The sequence below is a fragment of the Salvelinus namaycush genome, chromosome 4, assembly GCF_016432855.1.
Source record: "Salvelinus namaycush isolate Seneca chromosome 4, SaNama_1.0, whole genome shotgun sequence".
NCBI classification, from domain to species: Eukaryota; Metazoa; Chordata; class Actinopteri; order Salmoniformes; family Salmonidae; genus Salvelinus; species Salvelinus namaycush.
Genome location: NC_052310.1, coordinates 6530748 through 6546033, shown reverse-complemented (window position 1 = coordinate 6546033; position 15286 = coordinate 6530748). Strand labels below are relative to the sequence as shown.

The window sequence follows — 15286 nt, the reverse complement described above, 5'->3', positions numbered from 1 at the left end:
TGGTCTTCAGCCAGCATGGAACAAAACGGGGGGGAAGGGTCGTTCAAAACTCAGAAGCCGTTGTCAAGTCAACACATCCGTCAGTGCTGCTGTGAACTGCATCACAACAGACATGTCAAACAGGATATGTCAACAACAACAAAAATATGTCATTGATACAATTTTAAATATTGTCTGAGTTGCTTTGTTTATCACCAAATTAGCTTGAGATGATGTTACTGCAACCCTGCTCACTGCATCCAAGTTGCTTGACACAGGACTAATATGTAAATATATACTGAACGTTTCAAAGAGCTGTCAGTCAAGTCAAGCTCATGTATATAAGGTCCCTACCCACTCAGCCTGTCTTTTCAAACTTCCTGGTAGTTAGCCATAAGAGGAAAAAGTACTTTTCAGAATGACTGTTGAGGACCTTTAAACTGTTTAATGGTTGAATATTTACCCCTGTCTATTTGATCTGTTTCGCTCTGTGATCACATCCAGTTTAGAAGCCTTTATTTAGGCCTCTAGAAGTGCGTGTGATATAAAACACCTACTATTAATTAACCTGCTTGCTCTAATCCTTTGTAATTACAGTAAAATACTATAGAAATAATGTTCTTACAGTTTAATAGTCACTTTTACTGTGTTTCATTGCTCTGGCATCAAAGTACCGTGAATATCTCAGTATTGTATTGGCACTATGCAGAGATGGTCAGAGATTTATCACAAGATATCTTATTGTAATTACAATTATTTTGAAGACTAATGTATCCCTACATTAGGGATACATTACTACAATAACATTGTCAGTAACATTTTACTTGCTATGACACGTTTTTTTTTAAATCAACCTTGGTTGAATGGACTGACTGTAAGTTGCTGAGGACAAGAGCGCCCGCTAAATGACCAAAATGTAAATGTAAAAATGAAAACTTGCAAAGAACACTGGGTAATATGCCGCTGCGTGGGTCATTCCAGTAATATACTGTAAATGAGATTACACTAACATTTTTGGTACCATAAAATGGATTACTGTAAAATGGATTACAGTAGCTTTACTGTAAAATACATTACAGTAACTTACTGGTCAATTTCTGCCAGTAAGTTTTACAGGAAATGTTTTAGAGTGTAGCCGTGAAAATCCATTGTGTGCCAACATTTCCAAACACCCAGCAGCATGGGCATTCTACTGTGTTCTCCTTGGAAAGTTAATGATCATATTTGGCCCTATCCGGCTGTTGCCTTCATCAGAAAAGGTTCAGTAAATCCCTCTTCGACATCAAACTAGCTGCAGGGGGCAGGAAAAGGAGGTGCTGCTGATTCAACACGGTCGTTCTGTGGGCTGTGAAAACACTCTCAGCTGCAGCTTCACATCTCCTTGGGATATCTGCCTGACACCAAGGCCATAATTAAGATGCATCGACCCACACACACACACATCCTGAAAACATATTACTCTGCAGTTTTCGTCTCTCTCACACCCCTGCTCTGTCTGTCTGTCTCTCTCTCTCTCTCTCTCTCTCTCTCTCTCTCTCTCTCTCTGTCTGTCTGTCTGTCGTCTCCTGCAGTAACTCCCTCCCGTTTCTCTGCCTCTTCTACCCTCTCTCTCTGTAGTCTCCTGCAGTAACTCTTTCCCGATTCTCTGCCTCTACTCCCCCTCTCTCTGTAGTCTCCTGCAGTAACTCTCTCCCGTTTCTCTGCCTCTTCTACCCTCTCTCTCTGTCGTCTCCTGCAGTAACTCTCTCCTGTTTCTCTGCCTCTTCTACCCTCTCTCTCTGTAGTCTCCTGCAGTAACTCTCTCCCGTTTCTCTGCCTCTTCTACCCTCTCTCTCTGTAGTCTCCTGCAGTAACTCTCTCCCGATTCTCTGCCTCTACTCCCCCTCTCTTGCTCTCTCCTGGCGCCGTCTTTCCAAACTCATTCCCTCTCTCTGTTTTCTCTTCCTTACACACACCCTCTCTCTCTTCTCTCTCTTCTCTCTTCTCTCTCTTCTCTCTCTCTCTCTTCTCTCTCTCTCTGTGTGTCAAGCCAGGCCAGTTTTAGGTGAGGCCGTCCTAATGAGCCCACAGAGGACCTCTACTGCAATGTAGTGATTTAGAAGTTGTACAGTACACACACATTTCCGTATTCTGCCTTCTCATCGATTTGAGCTGCCATTGGAGCCCAGTCAGCTATAACTCAGGCCCAACACTGACACAATGAGTGCCAGCAAATAATACAGCTGTGTATCACTGTGCCAGAGTATTGATGCTGTGGATCTCTGTGCCAGAGTATTGATGCTGTGGATCTCTGTGCCAGAGTATTGATGCTGTGGATCTCTGTGCCAGAGTATTGATGCTGTGGATCTCTGTGCCAGAGTATTGAAGTTGTGTATCACTGTGCCAAAGTATTGATGCTGTGGATCTCTGTGCCAGAGTATTGAAGCTGTGTATCACTGTGCCAGAGTATTGATGCTGTGGATCTCTGTGCCAGAGTATTGATGCTGTGGATCTCTGTGCCAGAGTATTGATGCTGTGGATCTCTGTGCCAGAGTATTGAAGCTGTGGATCTCTGTGCCAGAGTATTGAAGCTGTGTATCTCTGTGCCAGAGTATTGAAGCTGTGTATCACTGTGCCAGAGTATTGATGCTGTGTATCACTGTGCCAGAGTACTGAAGCTGTGTATCTCTGTGCCAGAGGGCCATTCTCTCCCCCCCAGCTGCCAAGATGATGAAGGAGTGCCTCCAGTTCTTCATCGAGCCGGCCCAAAAAATCAAGATCCGCCTCAAGGTAGGACCCTTGGACACCTATCAATTCTCAGACACCCCTTAATAGCACTGATGTTTGTCCTTGTCAAGATGTACTCAAGAGAAAGAAAGGATTGGTTCATTTCCCGTCTGTGCTTTATCTGTGTAGCAGTGCTGCATGATTGATGAAGGTCATTTTCCCTTCATCCTTCCCTCTCTTTGCCTCTCTCATCCATTGCTCCCTCTGTTCTAGGAGTCTCGTAAGAAAGGGACGGATGAGAAGAAAAAACCTTTAGTGGAGAGTCAGCTGTTCATAATGGAACTGGCCAGGGAACTCAACAGACTGTGCCAGGTACACACATCCACAAAGACACACACACACACACACACACACACACACACACACACACACACACACACACACACACACACACACGGACACACACGGACACACACACGGACACACACACGAACACACACACACACAGACACGAACACACGGACACACACACGGACACACACGGACACACACGGACACATACACACACGCAAGCAAACAACCACACTCACTCTACTATTATCTTCTCAGAGGTCAAAGGTCCTAGCCCACATCTGGACAGGTGAAGACAACTGGCCTCCCAGTATGTGTAGACACTTCATAGTGGAGTGGGCTGCCGTGCTAGATAAGAGAGGCCAGGTGAGCACTGATGTTTGAAATCTATTTGATAGTTTTACTTTAAAAAGCCTTTTTTTTCCTTTAAATTAATCCTTTTTCTTTGTTGATAAACTATTATTAGACCTCTATGAGACTTTATTATTGCAGTTTTTACTTCGTGACCTCTTTCCGTTGTCTTTTGACTGTGCAGCCGAGGAGCACGCAGACAGAGAAGAGGGACTGGAAGACAGGGGGAGAGTACGACATCGGAACCCACAAACGGGTCATCATGGACTGGACACACAAGCTCAGAAACAGACCAGAGGTAAGGAACATGGGAGGGATTGGGTCACTAGAGTCAAATTAAATGTATTTATGAAGTCCTTTTTGCATCAGCCGATGTCACAAAGTGCTATACAGAAACCCAGCCTAAAATCCCAAACAGCAAGCAATGCAGATGCACAGTGGCTAGGAAAAACTCCTTAGAAAGGCAGGAACCTAGAAGGGAACCAGGCTCTGAGGGGTGGCCAGTCCTCTTCTGACTGTGCCGGGTGGAGATATAATCCCACCCATTTTGCCAAAGCACAGTCCCCACACCACTAGAGGGATATCAACAGACCACCAACTTACTACCCTGAGACAAGGCTGTGTATAGCCCACGAAGCTCTCCTCCACCGCACGAGTCTGAGGGGGCGGCAAAACAGGACAGGAAGATCACGTCAGTGACTCAACCCACTCAAGTCGAGTATAGCGAAAAAAGCCTGGCAAGATGTGACGCACCCCTCCTAGGGACGGCATGGAAGAGCACTAGTAAGCCATTGACTCAGCCCCTGTAATAAGGTCAGAGGCAGAGAATCCAAGTGTCCAAAATATTACTAAAGAGTTTACTACCCTACTATATTAATCTCTCTCTCTCTCTCTCTCTCTCTCTCTCTCTCTCTCTCTCTCTCTCTCTCTCTCTCTCTCTCTCTCTCTCTCTCTCTCTCTCTCTCTCTCTCTCTCTCTCTCTCTCTCTCCATCTCTCTCTCTCTCTCTCTCTCTCTCTCTCTCTCTCTCTCTCTCTCTCTCCTCTGTGATTAAGGAACAGCTCATCCTCATCCTCCCTTCTTCAGTCTCCTGTGTTGCATTAGTGTGCATATGATGGACTTATTATGTTGCAGTATGGACCAGTAATGGAAGACTCCGTCCTAATTCCCTCTTTTCATTTGTTACTATATAAAGTAATAACCATATGGACCTCCCCCTCCAGCCCAGTATCTGGCCCGGTGAGCCCGTGTTGATGATGTTGGATGATCTGGAGATCCAGTGGAGGAGGGGGCGTCTGCCGAACCTTCTCCCAGCCATGGAGCTGGTCATGTGGGTGCTGCTGAGTGCAGACAGCCCTGATAAGGTGTGTGTGTTTCTATGACTGAACCAAAACAATAATAACAGCTTTGCCTTTCTTGAACTGAAACTTTTTCCCCCCTACTTGCACTGAATTTTCTGACAGCTACTTATTGAGATTGTAATATGCAGCTGTCTTTTTGAGCTATCTTAAGATGAATGCACTACACACTAAAAACAAATGGTTCTATACAGTGCCAAATTGTAAAAAATAACACATTGTTATTTGGCTTGTAACCATAGCAGAACCCTTTCTGGTCCTATATGGAACCTTTTTTTGAAGGTTCTGTAAAGAACCATGCCCATAAGGTTCTAAATGGAACCTGTATGCTGTTATAAAGAACCCTTTCCTAAGGTTCTATAAAGAACCATTTAAAAAAAGGTTCTATATAGCACCAAAAAGGGATCCACTATGGTTACAACACTTTTTGGGTCTAAATATAACCATTTTTTATGGTTCCTGATATAACCTTTACAGATGATGGTTCTATAAAGAACCTTCCTTCCTCTCAAGGTTCGTTGTAGAACCATAGTGTTTTTATTCTGGTTTTAACAGTCATATTATATTGTTAAATTCCATAGGTTTTATTAATGTGTTTATTAACAAGTTGAATCAGGTGTTCTAGCTCTGGAACGGCAGGGTCCCTGAGGAGAGAACTGAGAACTACTGATTTAGTCAACCACTCTCAATTGACTCAAGACCATACATGAGTCTATCACATAAGTTTGTCATTGGCCATCGACATACATGACATAAACCAATATAACACAACACATTAGATAAACTGGAATGACACTCTCACTGACGGTTGCACAAAAAGAGCTGTGCACAAACCACACCCCAAAACATTCTAATTATCACTAAAAGAGGAAAGAACCCTTTTTTGAACTGCAAATAACATTGGAGGGCTTCTTTGGGTCAGTATGGTTCCACATAGAACCATCACTTTCCCAAAGAACCCTTGAGGAACCCTCATTTTGTAGTGTGTAATTGTAAGTTGCTCTGGGTAACAGCGTCTGCTAAATGACTCAATTGTTAATGTAAACTAACTGATTAATTATTCATCAATTAATCTGCATGATTAGATACACATTACACAGATAAACTCACTCAAGCCTTTCCTCTGTGTTTGCAGGAGGACGTAACCAAACAGTGGCTGATCAGAAAACAGAGGAGTCAGAAGAGCGGTGTGTAGAGCTTTGAGGTGTTGAAGTCATCAAGAAAGCGCTATGCTTCGATCACACCGACAGCGTCGTTGCGCCAAATAGTACGCAGCATCATCATCTGGATATGAGTGCAACAAAAGTTCAACATTCACAAGGCAAACGCAGCGTTTCATTGGAAATAAATGCATTTCTGGTGTACCAAAATGCAATGACGCTGTCGGTGTGATGGAAAGAAGGCCTAGATTCTATCAGATCAGGCGTTAACCGGGGATAGATGACGCCAGCATAGCAGGTGTTTTGGTGGTGCCGGAGTCCTATCAGTGAGCAGTTGCTCATGTGGTCATTGTCACAAAGCCACACCCATCCCACTCTCGTTATTACATTTTTTATTTTTTTTTACCTTTATTTAACTAGGCAAGTCAGTTCAGAAGAAATTCTTATTTACAATGATCGCCTACCCCGACAAAACCTGGACAACGCTGGGCCAATTGCGCGCCGCCCAATGGGACTCCCAATCACGGCCGGATGTGATGCAGCCTGCATTCGAACTAGGGACTACGGTGACGCCTCTTGCACTGAGATGCAATTAAAATTGTATTTTTATTTATTTTACCTTCATTTAACCAGGTAGGCTAGTTTAGAACAAGTTCTCATTTACAACTGCGACCTGGCCAAGATAAAGCAAAGCAGTTCGACACATACAACAACACAGAGTTACACATGGAATAAACAAACATACAGTCAATAATACAGTAGGAAAAAAAGTATGTATATATAAAGTGTGTGCAAATGAGGTAAGATAAGGAAGGTAAGGCAATAAAATAGGCCATAGTGATGAGGTAATTACGATATAGCAAATAAACACGAGTGGTAGATGTGCAGAAGATGAATGTGCAAGTAGAGATACTGGGATGCAAAGGAGCTAAATAAATAAATAAATACAGTATGAGGATGAGGTAGTTGGATGGGCTATTTAGAGATGTACTATGTACAGGTGCAATGATCTGTGAGCTGCTCTGATAGCTGGTGCTTAAAGTTAGTGAGGGAGATAAGAGTCTCTAGCTTCAATGATTTTTGCAGTTTGTTCCAGTCATTGGCAGCAGAGAACTGGAAGGAAAGGCAGCCAAAGAGGGAATTGGCTTTGGGGGTGATCAGTGAGATATACCTGCTGGAGCACGTGCTACGGGTGGGTGCTGCTATGGTGACCAGTGAACTGAGATAAGGCGGGGCTTTACCTAGCAAAGACTTGTAGATGACCTGGAGCCAGTGGGTTTGGCGACGAGTATGAAGCGAGGGCCAGCCAACGAGAGCATACAGGTCGCAGTGGTGGGTAGTATATGGGGCTTTGGTGAAAAAACAGATAGCACTGTGATAGACTGCATCCAATTTGCTGAGTAGAGTGTTGGAGGCTATTTTGTAAATGACATCGCCAAAGTCGAGGATCGGTAGGATAGTCAGTTTTACGAGGGTATGTTTGGCAGCATGAGTGAAGGATGCTTTGTTGCGAAATAGGAAGCCGATTCTAGAATTCATTTTGGATTGGAGATGTTTAATATGAGTCTGGAAGGAGAGTTTACAGTCTAACCAGACACCTAGGTATTTGTAGTTGTCCACATATTCCTAGGTCAGAACCGTCCAGAGTAGTGATGCTGGACGGGCGGGCAGGTGCGGGCAGCGATCGGTTGAAGAGCATGCATTTAGTTTTACTTGCATTTAAGAGCAGTTTGAGGCCACGGAAGGAGAGTTGTATGGCATTGAAGCTTGTCTGGAGGTTAGTTAGCACAGTGTCCAAAGAAGGGCCAGAAGTATACAGAATGGTGTCGTCTGCGTAGAGGTGGATCAGAGATTCACCAGCAGCAAGAGTGACATCATTGATGTATACAGAGAAGAGAGTCGGCCCGAGAATTGAACCCTGTCGCACCCCCATAGAGACTGCCAGAGGTCCGGACAACAGGCCCTCTGATTTGACACACTGAACTCAATCAGAGAAGTAGTTGCGAGGCAATCATTTGAGAAACCAAGGCTGTTGAGTCTGCCAATAAGAATGTGGTGATTGACAGAGTCAAAAGCCTTGGCCAGGTCGATGAATACGGCTGCACAGTATTGTCTCTTTTCGATGGCAGATATGATATCGTTTAGGACCTTGAGCGTGGCTGAGGTGCACCCATGACCAGCTCGGAAGCCAGATTGCATAGCGGAGAAGGTACGGTGGGATTCGAAATGGTCGGTGATCTGTTTGTTAACTTGGCTTTCGAAGACCTTAGAAAGGCAGGGTAGGATAGATATAGGTCTGTAGCAGTTTGGGTCTAGTGTCTCCCCATTTGAAGAGGGGGATGACCGCTGCAGCTTTCCAATCTTTGGGGATCTCAGACAATACGAAAGAGCGGTTGAACAGGCTAGTAATAGGGGTTGCAACATTTTCGGCAGATAATTTTAGAAAGAGAGGGTCCAGATTGTCTAGCCCGGCTGATTTGTAAGGGTCCAGATTTTGCAGCTCTTTCAGAACATCAGGCATCTGGATTTGGGTGAAGGAGAATTGGGGGAGGCTTGGGCGAGTTGCTTTGGGGGGTGCATGGCAGTTGACCGGGTAAGGGTAGTCAGGTGGAAAGCTTGGCCAGCCGTAGAAAAAGGCTTATTGAAATTCTCAATAATCGTGGATTTATCGGTGGTGACAGTGTTTCCTAGCCTCAGTGCAGTGGGCAGCTGGGAGGAGGTGCTCTTATTCTCCATGGACTTTACAGTGTCTCAGAACTTTTTTGAGTTTGTGCTACAGGATGCAAATGTCTGTTTGAAAAACCTAGCCTTAGCTTTCCTAACTGCTTGTATATATTGGTTCCTAACTTCCCTGAAAAGTTGCGTATCACGGGTGCTATTTGATGCTAATGCAGTACGCCACAAGATGTTTTTGTGCTGGTCAAGGGCAGTCAGGTCTGGAGAGAACCAAGGGCTATATCTGTTCCTGGTTAAAAAAATAAATAATGGAGCATGCCTATTTAAGATGGTGAGGAAGGCACTTAAAGAATAACCAGGCATCCTCTACTGACGGGATGAGGTCAATATCCTTCCAGGATACCCGGGCTAGGTCGATTAGAAAGGCCTGCTCGCTGAAGTGTTTTAGGGAGCGTTTGACAGTGATGAGGGGTGGTCGTTTGACCGCAGACCCATTACGGATGCAGGCAATGAGGCAGTGATTGCTGAGATCTTGGTTGAAGACAGCAGAGGTGTATTTGGAGGGCATGTTGGTTAGGATGATATCTATGAGGATGCCCGTGTTTATGGAGTTGGGGTTGTACCTGGTAGGTTCATTGATAATTTGTGTGAGATTGAGGGCATCAAGCTTAGGTTGTAGGATGGCCAGGGTGTTAAGCATGTCCCAGTTTAGGTCACCTAGCAGCACGAGCTCTGAAGATAGATGGGGGGCAATCAATTCACATATGGTGTCCAGGGCACAGCTGGGGGCAGAGGGTGGTCTATAGCAAGCGGCAACGGTAAGAGACTTGTTTCTGGAAATGTGGATTTTTAGAAGTAGAAGCTCGAATTGTTTGGGCACAGACCTGAATAGTATGACAGAACTCTGCAGGCTGTCTTTGCAGTAGATTGCCACTCCGCCCCCTTTGGCAGTTCTATCTTGTCGGAAAATGTTATAGTTAGGGATGGACATTTCAGGGTTTTTGGTGGTCTTCCTAAGCCAGGATTCAGACACGGCTTGGACATCTGGGTTGGCAGAGTGTGCTAAGGCAGTGAATAAAACAAACTTGGGGAGGAGGCTTCTAATGTTAACATGCATGAAACCAAGGCTTTTACGGTTACAGAAGTCAACAAATGAGAGCGCATGGGGAATGGGAGTGGAGCTGGAACTGCTGGGCCTGGATTAACCTCTAAATCACCAGAGGAACAAAGGAGGAGTAGGATAAGGGTACGGCTAAAGGCTGTAAGAACTGGTCGTCTAGTACGTTCGGAACAGAGAGTAAAAGGAGCAGGTTTCTGGGCGCGATAGAATAGATTCAAGGCATAATGTACAGACAAAGGTTTGGTTGGATGTGAATACAGTGGAGGTAAACCTAGGCATAGAGTGACGATGAGAGAGATATTGTCTCTAGAAACATCATTTAAACCAGGTGATGTCACTTCATGTGTGGGAGGTGGAAGTGAAGGGTTAGCTAAGGCATATTGAGCAGGGCTAGAGGCTCTACAGTGAAATAAGACAATAATTACTAACCAGAACAGCAATGGACAAGGCATATTGACATTAGCGAGAGGCATGCGTAGCCGAGTGATCATAGGGGTCCAGTGAGTAGTTAAGCTGGCTGGAGACACGGCGATTCAGACAGCTAGCGGGCCGGGGATAGCAAGCTAGCAGAAGGGCCTTAGAGGTACGTCGCGACGGAAGAAGTCTGTTGTAGCCTTCTCGTGCAGAGGCTCCTCATGCGGTTCCGTCGGCAGACCAGCCGTTATTGATTAATAGGGTTGCGTGTAGTAAAGGTGCCCAGTCCAATTGGCAAAATGCCTTGGACCGCTGCGCCACTCGGGAGCACGTTAGACGGTCAGAATGAGAAGGGTATAGGTTATATAGAAATAATGGCCATCAAAATGAAAATCATTGAACGAAATACTGACGATTTCTATAAGCCTAATCAAGGTGTAGATTACATTCCAGTGTTCAAACTTGTAAACACGGTTGCATAGAATTTCTAAATGCGACTCCGTGCCACCAATGGCAATGTCCACAATAGGTATAATGGGCGTATTCGATTATGCTGAGTCGTGGGGAACCGGGCAAAGGCCCTTCATGTCATCGGGTGAAAGCGGTGAGGGAGGAGCATCGTTCTCAAATCAAACAGCCGCTCGGTCATTTTGTCAACAAAGCAGCATGGTGCATCGTCCAGAAACATACATCTCTTTTCCATAAAATTCATATTAAAATGTTCTGGTGATGGGGAAACTAAGCTTCCTGAAGCATTAAGGTTTTCCAGACAATTGTGTCGAAAATAGGTTCCTTACTCGAGGCTTTGATCAACAGTGTACAATAGTGGCACCTGCTGGTTAAAAGATTTTAGAGCAACCAAATGATTATAGATGACGTCCCACACCCTGTAGCGCATACACAGTGTAGCCTTTTTGTCTTATACCAAACCAATCAGGTCGTTGTTCAACAAAACAAAGCTTCGGACGTCATTGATCACGTGCTTCTGATAAAGTGATACAGACATTGTGTGCTGCTTTGAAGGACACTGCTTAGCGATTTTGACGTATGCCTCAGAGCTCCGACATTAAACAGAACATCACTAGAATCTTCGAAGTAGTTTGCATTGGGAAGACATGCCTCAGAGCTCCGACATTAAACGGAACATCACTAGAATTTTCGAAGTAGTTTGCATTGGGAAGACATGCCTGCATTGGGAAGGCATGCCTCAGAGCTCCGACATTAAACGGAACATCACTAGAATTTTCGAAGTAGTTTGCATTGGGAAGACATGCCTGCATTGGGAAGGCATGCCTCAGAGCTCCGACATTAAACGTAACATCACTAGAATTTTCGAAGTAGTTTGCATTGGGAAGGCATGCCTCAGAGCTCCGACATTAAACGTAACATCACTAGAATTTTCAAAGTAGTTTGAATTGGGAAGACAGACAGTGTAGGACGTCATCTATAATCATTTGGTTGCTCTAAAATCTTTTAAGGTTTTTATCAAAAGCAATCATTTTTGCATGGAAAAACACAGACTCCTACTATTTACAACACGTTTAATTACGTTACTTTTGTTTTGAGCCAACTTCGCTGTCGGTACTCCCGGTAGGCAATCAACTTTCACCCAATGCAAATCACGCCTACACGGGTGCCTAGATTAATCGAGCCCCCTCATTGCTGGGAGCCACTTCTGGATTTGACAGCTCTAACGCAGTTTCAACTCTGACACCGCCAAAACAACAGCTTTGTAGGTGACGGCCAGCGCAAATCTGATTGAATCTTGCCCTTACACAAGTGTTACAGCAATCAGTGACAGAGCGATGTTGGAGATCACAGGTGTGTCATTGTGTGACAATGAGAGCTGATTGTGACAATGAGAGCTGATTATGCCACTAAGTAAAATTAAGGCTAATAATCAATCAGTGCTCAAGAGATCCCATGAGATTCATAGAATTTATCATGGGCAAATCAATCGGTCAGCCTTTCATAGCTATTAGTGTGACATCCCAGCAAACATGACCCCATTGGCCCCATGTGGGTATTCGCCTGACACGGGCTAGCCAGTCCCTCAGGATTTCGTCTGGATTTTGTCAAATATTTGCGAGCAAAAATGCTTGATTTTGCTCTTGCAATTCTGACATTTCGCATGACAATATGCAATGATTTCATCCAATAATATGCAATATGTCGCAAAATTGTGCTGAAAAGGGAAAACGTTTTGTTGATGTTTGGCTTGATAGAATCGTATAATGCGGGGAATGTGCGGTGATTGGTTGAAATTTTGAGCCCTCTTTTTGTACTGTGGTGATCGGTCAGTTTTATATGATAATATTACAATGATTTGTCTGTTTTATGCGTAAATAGTGTGGTGATTGGTCAAATTTGTAAGCCCTCACCTCATATAATATGCAAGGAATTGTTGATTTTGCAAAACTATTTGCTGTTGTAGAATCACGGAATCCTGGAGCGACGGGCTAGCTCACACTAAGCCCACACCAGCCCAACACAGGCTAGCCCACACCAGCCCAACACAGGCTAGCCCACACCAGCCCAACACAGGCTTGCCCACACCAGCCCAACACAGGCTAGCCCACACCAGCCACAATTTTATGCATTTATGCATTGAATTATAATAAATAAATAATACAGAAATTCATATTAAATAATGGATAAAACCATATAAATTGGCATAGGGTGGGCAGCCCAAATGGGGCCATTATTTTTGCCCACGTCGGGTTGACATCATGCCAATGCGGGCATGTTTGCTGGGAAAATATTATTTCAGACAAAGTGAGGGCTGCCCTCACAAGATATGGGCTGCCCACGCTGGGCCAATGCCTTGGGGACCAATGTGGAGCCAAGGCCGATCGGCTTAATGTCCGCAGCCATTGGGCCCACATCGTGCCAATGTGGGCATGTTTTCCGGGATGGTTGATGAATCACTTGAAGTGATAAGAAAAATGAAAGGAGCGGAATGGAACAAACATGCCTGACTACTTGGCAGTTAAGTAACAGAAAATGGGTTAAGATTGAACTTTTGACAGTATTTTAACCCCAGTTTTGTTGACACTTTCAGATGCAGCCCGCTACATTCCCCACAATGGTATGTGAAGCTCATAATGGATTTGTTATTGAGGAGTAAAGGAAACTGTAAATACAGTCATCCCTTTTCTTACTCTAACAACAACTTTTTATCTCAGTATGGAACTGGATCTGTGATGCTGCAGAGGAAGTGACCCTTGACCCCAAGACAGCCAACCCTGACCTCTTCCTCTCTGATGACGACAAGCGCATGCGCTGTGGCCTGGAGCGGCGAGACATCCCTAACTGTAGTCGCGGCTTCGACGGCTGGTGGTTTTGCGCTCTGGGAAACGAGGGCTACATCTCCGGGCGCCATTACTGGGAAGTCGAAGTGGGCGACCGGGACTGGCGGCTGGGCGTGGCTAAAGGCTCCGCCCAGAGGAAGGGTTACAGTCCCCTCAACACACAGACGGGCTACCTCACCCTGAGGCTGGAGAGGGGCTCAGACCTCAAGGCGCTGACGGTGCCCTCCACGCCGCTGGCCCAGATGCTGGTCCCCAGGAAGGTAGGGGTCTACCTGGACTATGAGCAGGGCCAGCTCTCCTTCTACGATGTGGAGAAGAGGTCCCACATCTACACGTACAACGAGACCTTCACAGAGAGACTGTTCCCCGTGTTTGGGACTGTAGATGTGGTGAGGGATCTGGTGATCAGGCCGGCACAGACCAGGGAACCCTGCCTCTGCCCTGGACCCTGTCTCTGGTGATAACGTATTACAGCGTTCTTCAAACCTGGTCCTGGAGAGCTAGCCTGGAATCCACACGGAATATTCTAAATGTAGCGGAATTCAGTGTAAATTCCAGGCTAGTAGAGTGCAGGCTTTTGTTCTGGTCCAGCACTATCACACCTGATTCAATGGTGTGATGATTAGTTCATTAGTTCATTCAGGTGTGTTAAAACAAGGCTGGAACAAATGCATGCACTCCTTAGGACCTGGGCTGAAGAACAATTATTACCTCCTCCCTGTTATACTTTTTATTACATTGCCTTCATGCCACAGTACTTCAAGGTACAAAGGAACTGTAAAAGAACGTGCTGCCCAAATTACCCAAAGATCTGACGGAGTTGATATTTAGTTCAGCAAGAGCTTGCACACAGAAGACAGACACAGAGAGAGACAGAGACACACAGACAGACAGACAGACAGACAGAAAGCTAGGGTTTACAGTCTATAAAGGGACGGTAGAGAGAGTAGCATGCAGTACTTCATTCTTCCTCTGATTCTCTGCCTCTTCCTCTCTGATTCTCTGCCTCTCTGATTCTCTTCCTCTCTGATTCTCTAATTCTCTTCCTCTCTCATTCTCTTATTCTTTGATTTTCTGATCCTCTGATTCTCTTCCTCTCTGATTCCACTGTCCAGCTTGCCAGAGTCTCATAACGTGTTTCAGCATGTTTTTGGAAGGTACGGTTGATATTGACAGTGTGTGTAATGGTGTGATAACAATGCTTTTTTTCAGTCATCAATAAATTAAGACAAATCTCAAGATATTTGTCGGTTTCTCATCTACGAAGGTGTGGCATTAGGGTTTCAAAGGCGGGGTATATTACTGGTAACTTTCAAAGTCTACCAGTAAACTACCAGACTTTTTTGTAACTTTCAGGAATTTAATGGAATTTATCACATGACATCTAGTGGCTTTTATGGGTACTTCAGATTATCACAGGTGTCTGTAATTATTTCTGGCCTCTGAGGGGCCTTATCACATGTAAAATAATAAAATAAGATGATTTTAAAATTTTAAAAAATGATTGAAAACATTATCCTAAATTACAACCCATCAAATTAGTGAATGTCATTGGTGTACAATATGAGGGTTTCAGCATTAAATATGCTTTATATTATTTACACACGTTTATGTCTTTGTTGTTAATGCTTCGGGGCGCCAAACTGGTGGCAGTTGTGAAAAAAGTAAATAGAAGAGTTAGGGCTCTTTAGATCAGATCCGCTTTAGATCAGATCCTCTTTAGATCAGATCCGCTTTAGATAAGATCCGCTTTAGCCGACATCCACACAGCAGTTGTTTTGCTCGGGTCGGAAATGGAACTGCGTTAGAGCTGTCAAATCCACAAGCGGCTCCTGGCAAAATACCTTCATTTTATTTTATT

The 15286-nt window shown here is 44.7% G+C and overlaps 1 protein-coding gene across 1 annotated transcript; it reads left to right on the top strand.

The window, feature by feature from the left end:
• Window positions 1-2685: 2685 nt before the first annotated feature.
• Window positions 2686-13886, top strand: LOC120045418 (butyrophilin subfamily 1 member A1-like). The gene is made up of 8 exons (XM_038990298.1): window positions 2686-2748; window positions 2959-3057; window positions 3295-3402; window positions 3572-3685; window positions 4610-4750; window positions 5880-5931; window positions 13176-13202; window positions 13300-13886. Exons 1-8 carry the CDS (start codon window positions 2686-2688, stop codon window positions 13884-13886), a joined length of 1191 nt encoding a protein of 396 aa, XP_038846226.1.
• The last annotated feature ends 1400 nt before the right edge of the window (window positions 13887-15286 follow it).

Excerpts from the sequence above, each read along its gene's own strand:
- LOC120045418 (XM_038990298.1), top strand. The coding sequence starts at position 2,686 with ATGATGAAGGAGTGCCTCCAGTTCTTCATCGAGCCGGCCCAAAAAATC. Across the intron at positions 3,686-4,609 it reads AGCTCAGAAACAGACCAGAG|CCCAGTATCTGGCCCGGTGA; the intron begins GTAAGGAACATG and ends CTCCCCCTCCAG. Across the intron at positions 5,932-13,175 it reads ACAGAGGAGTCAGAAGAGCG|ATGCAGCCCGCTACATTCCC; the intron begins GTGTGTAGAGCT and ends TGACACTTTCAG.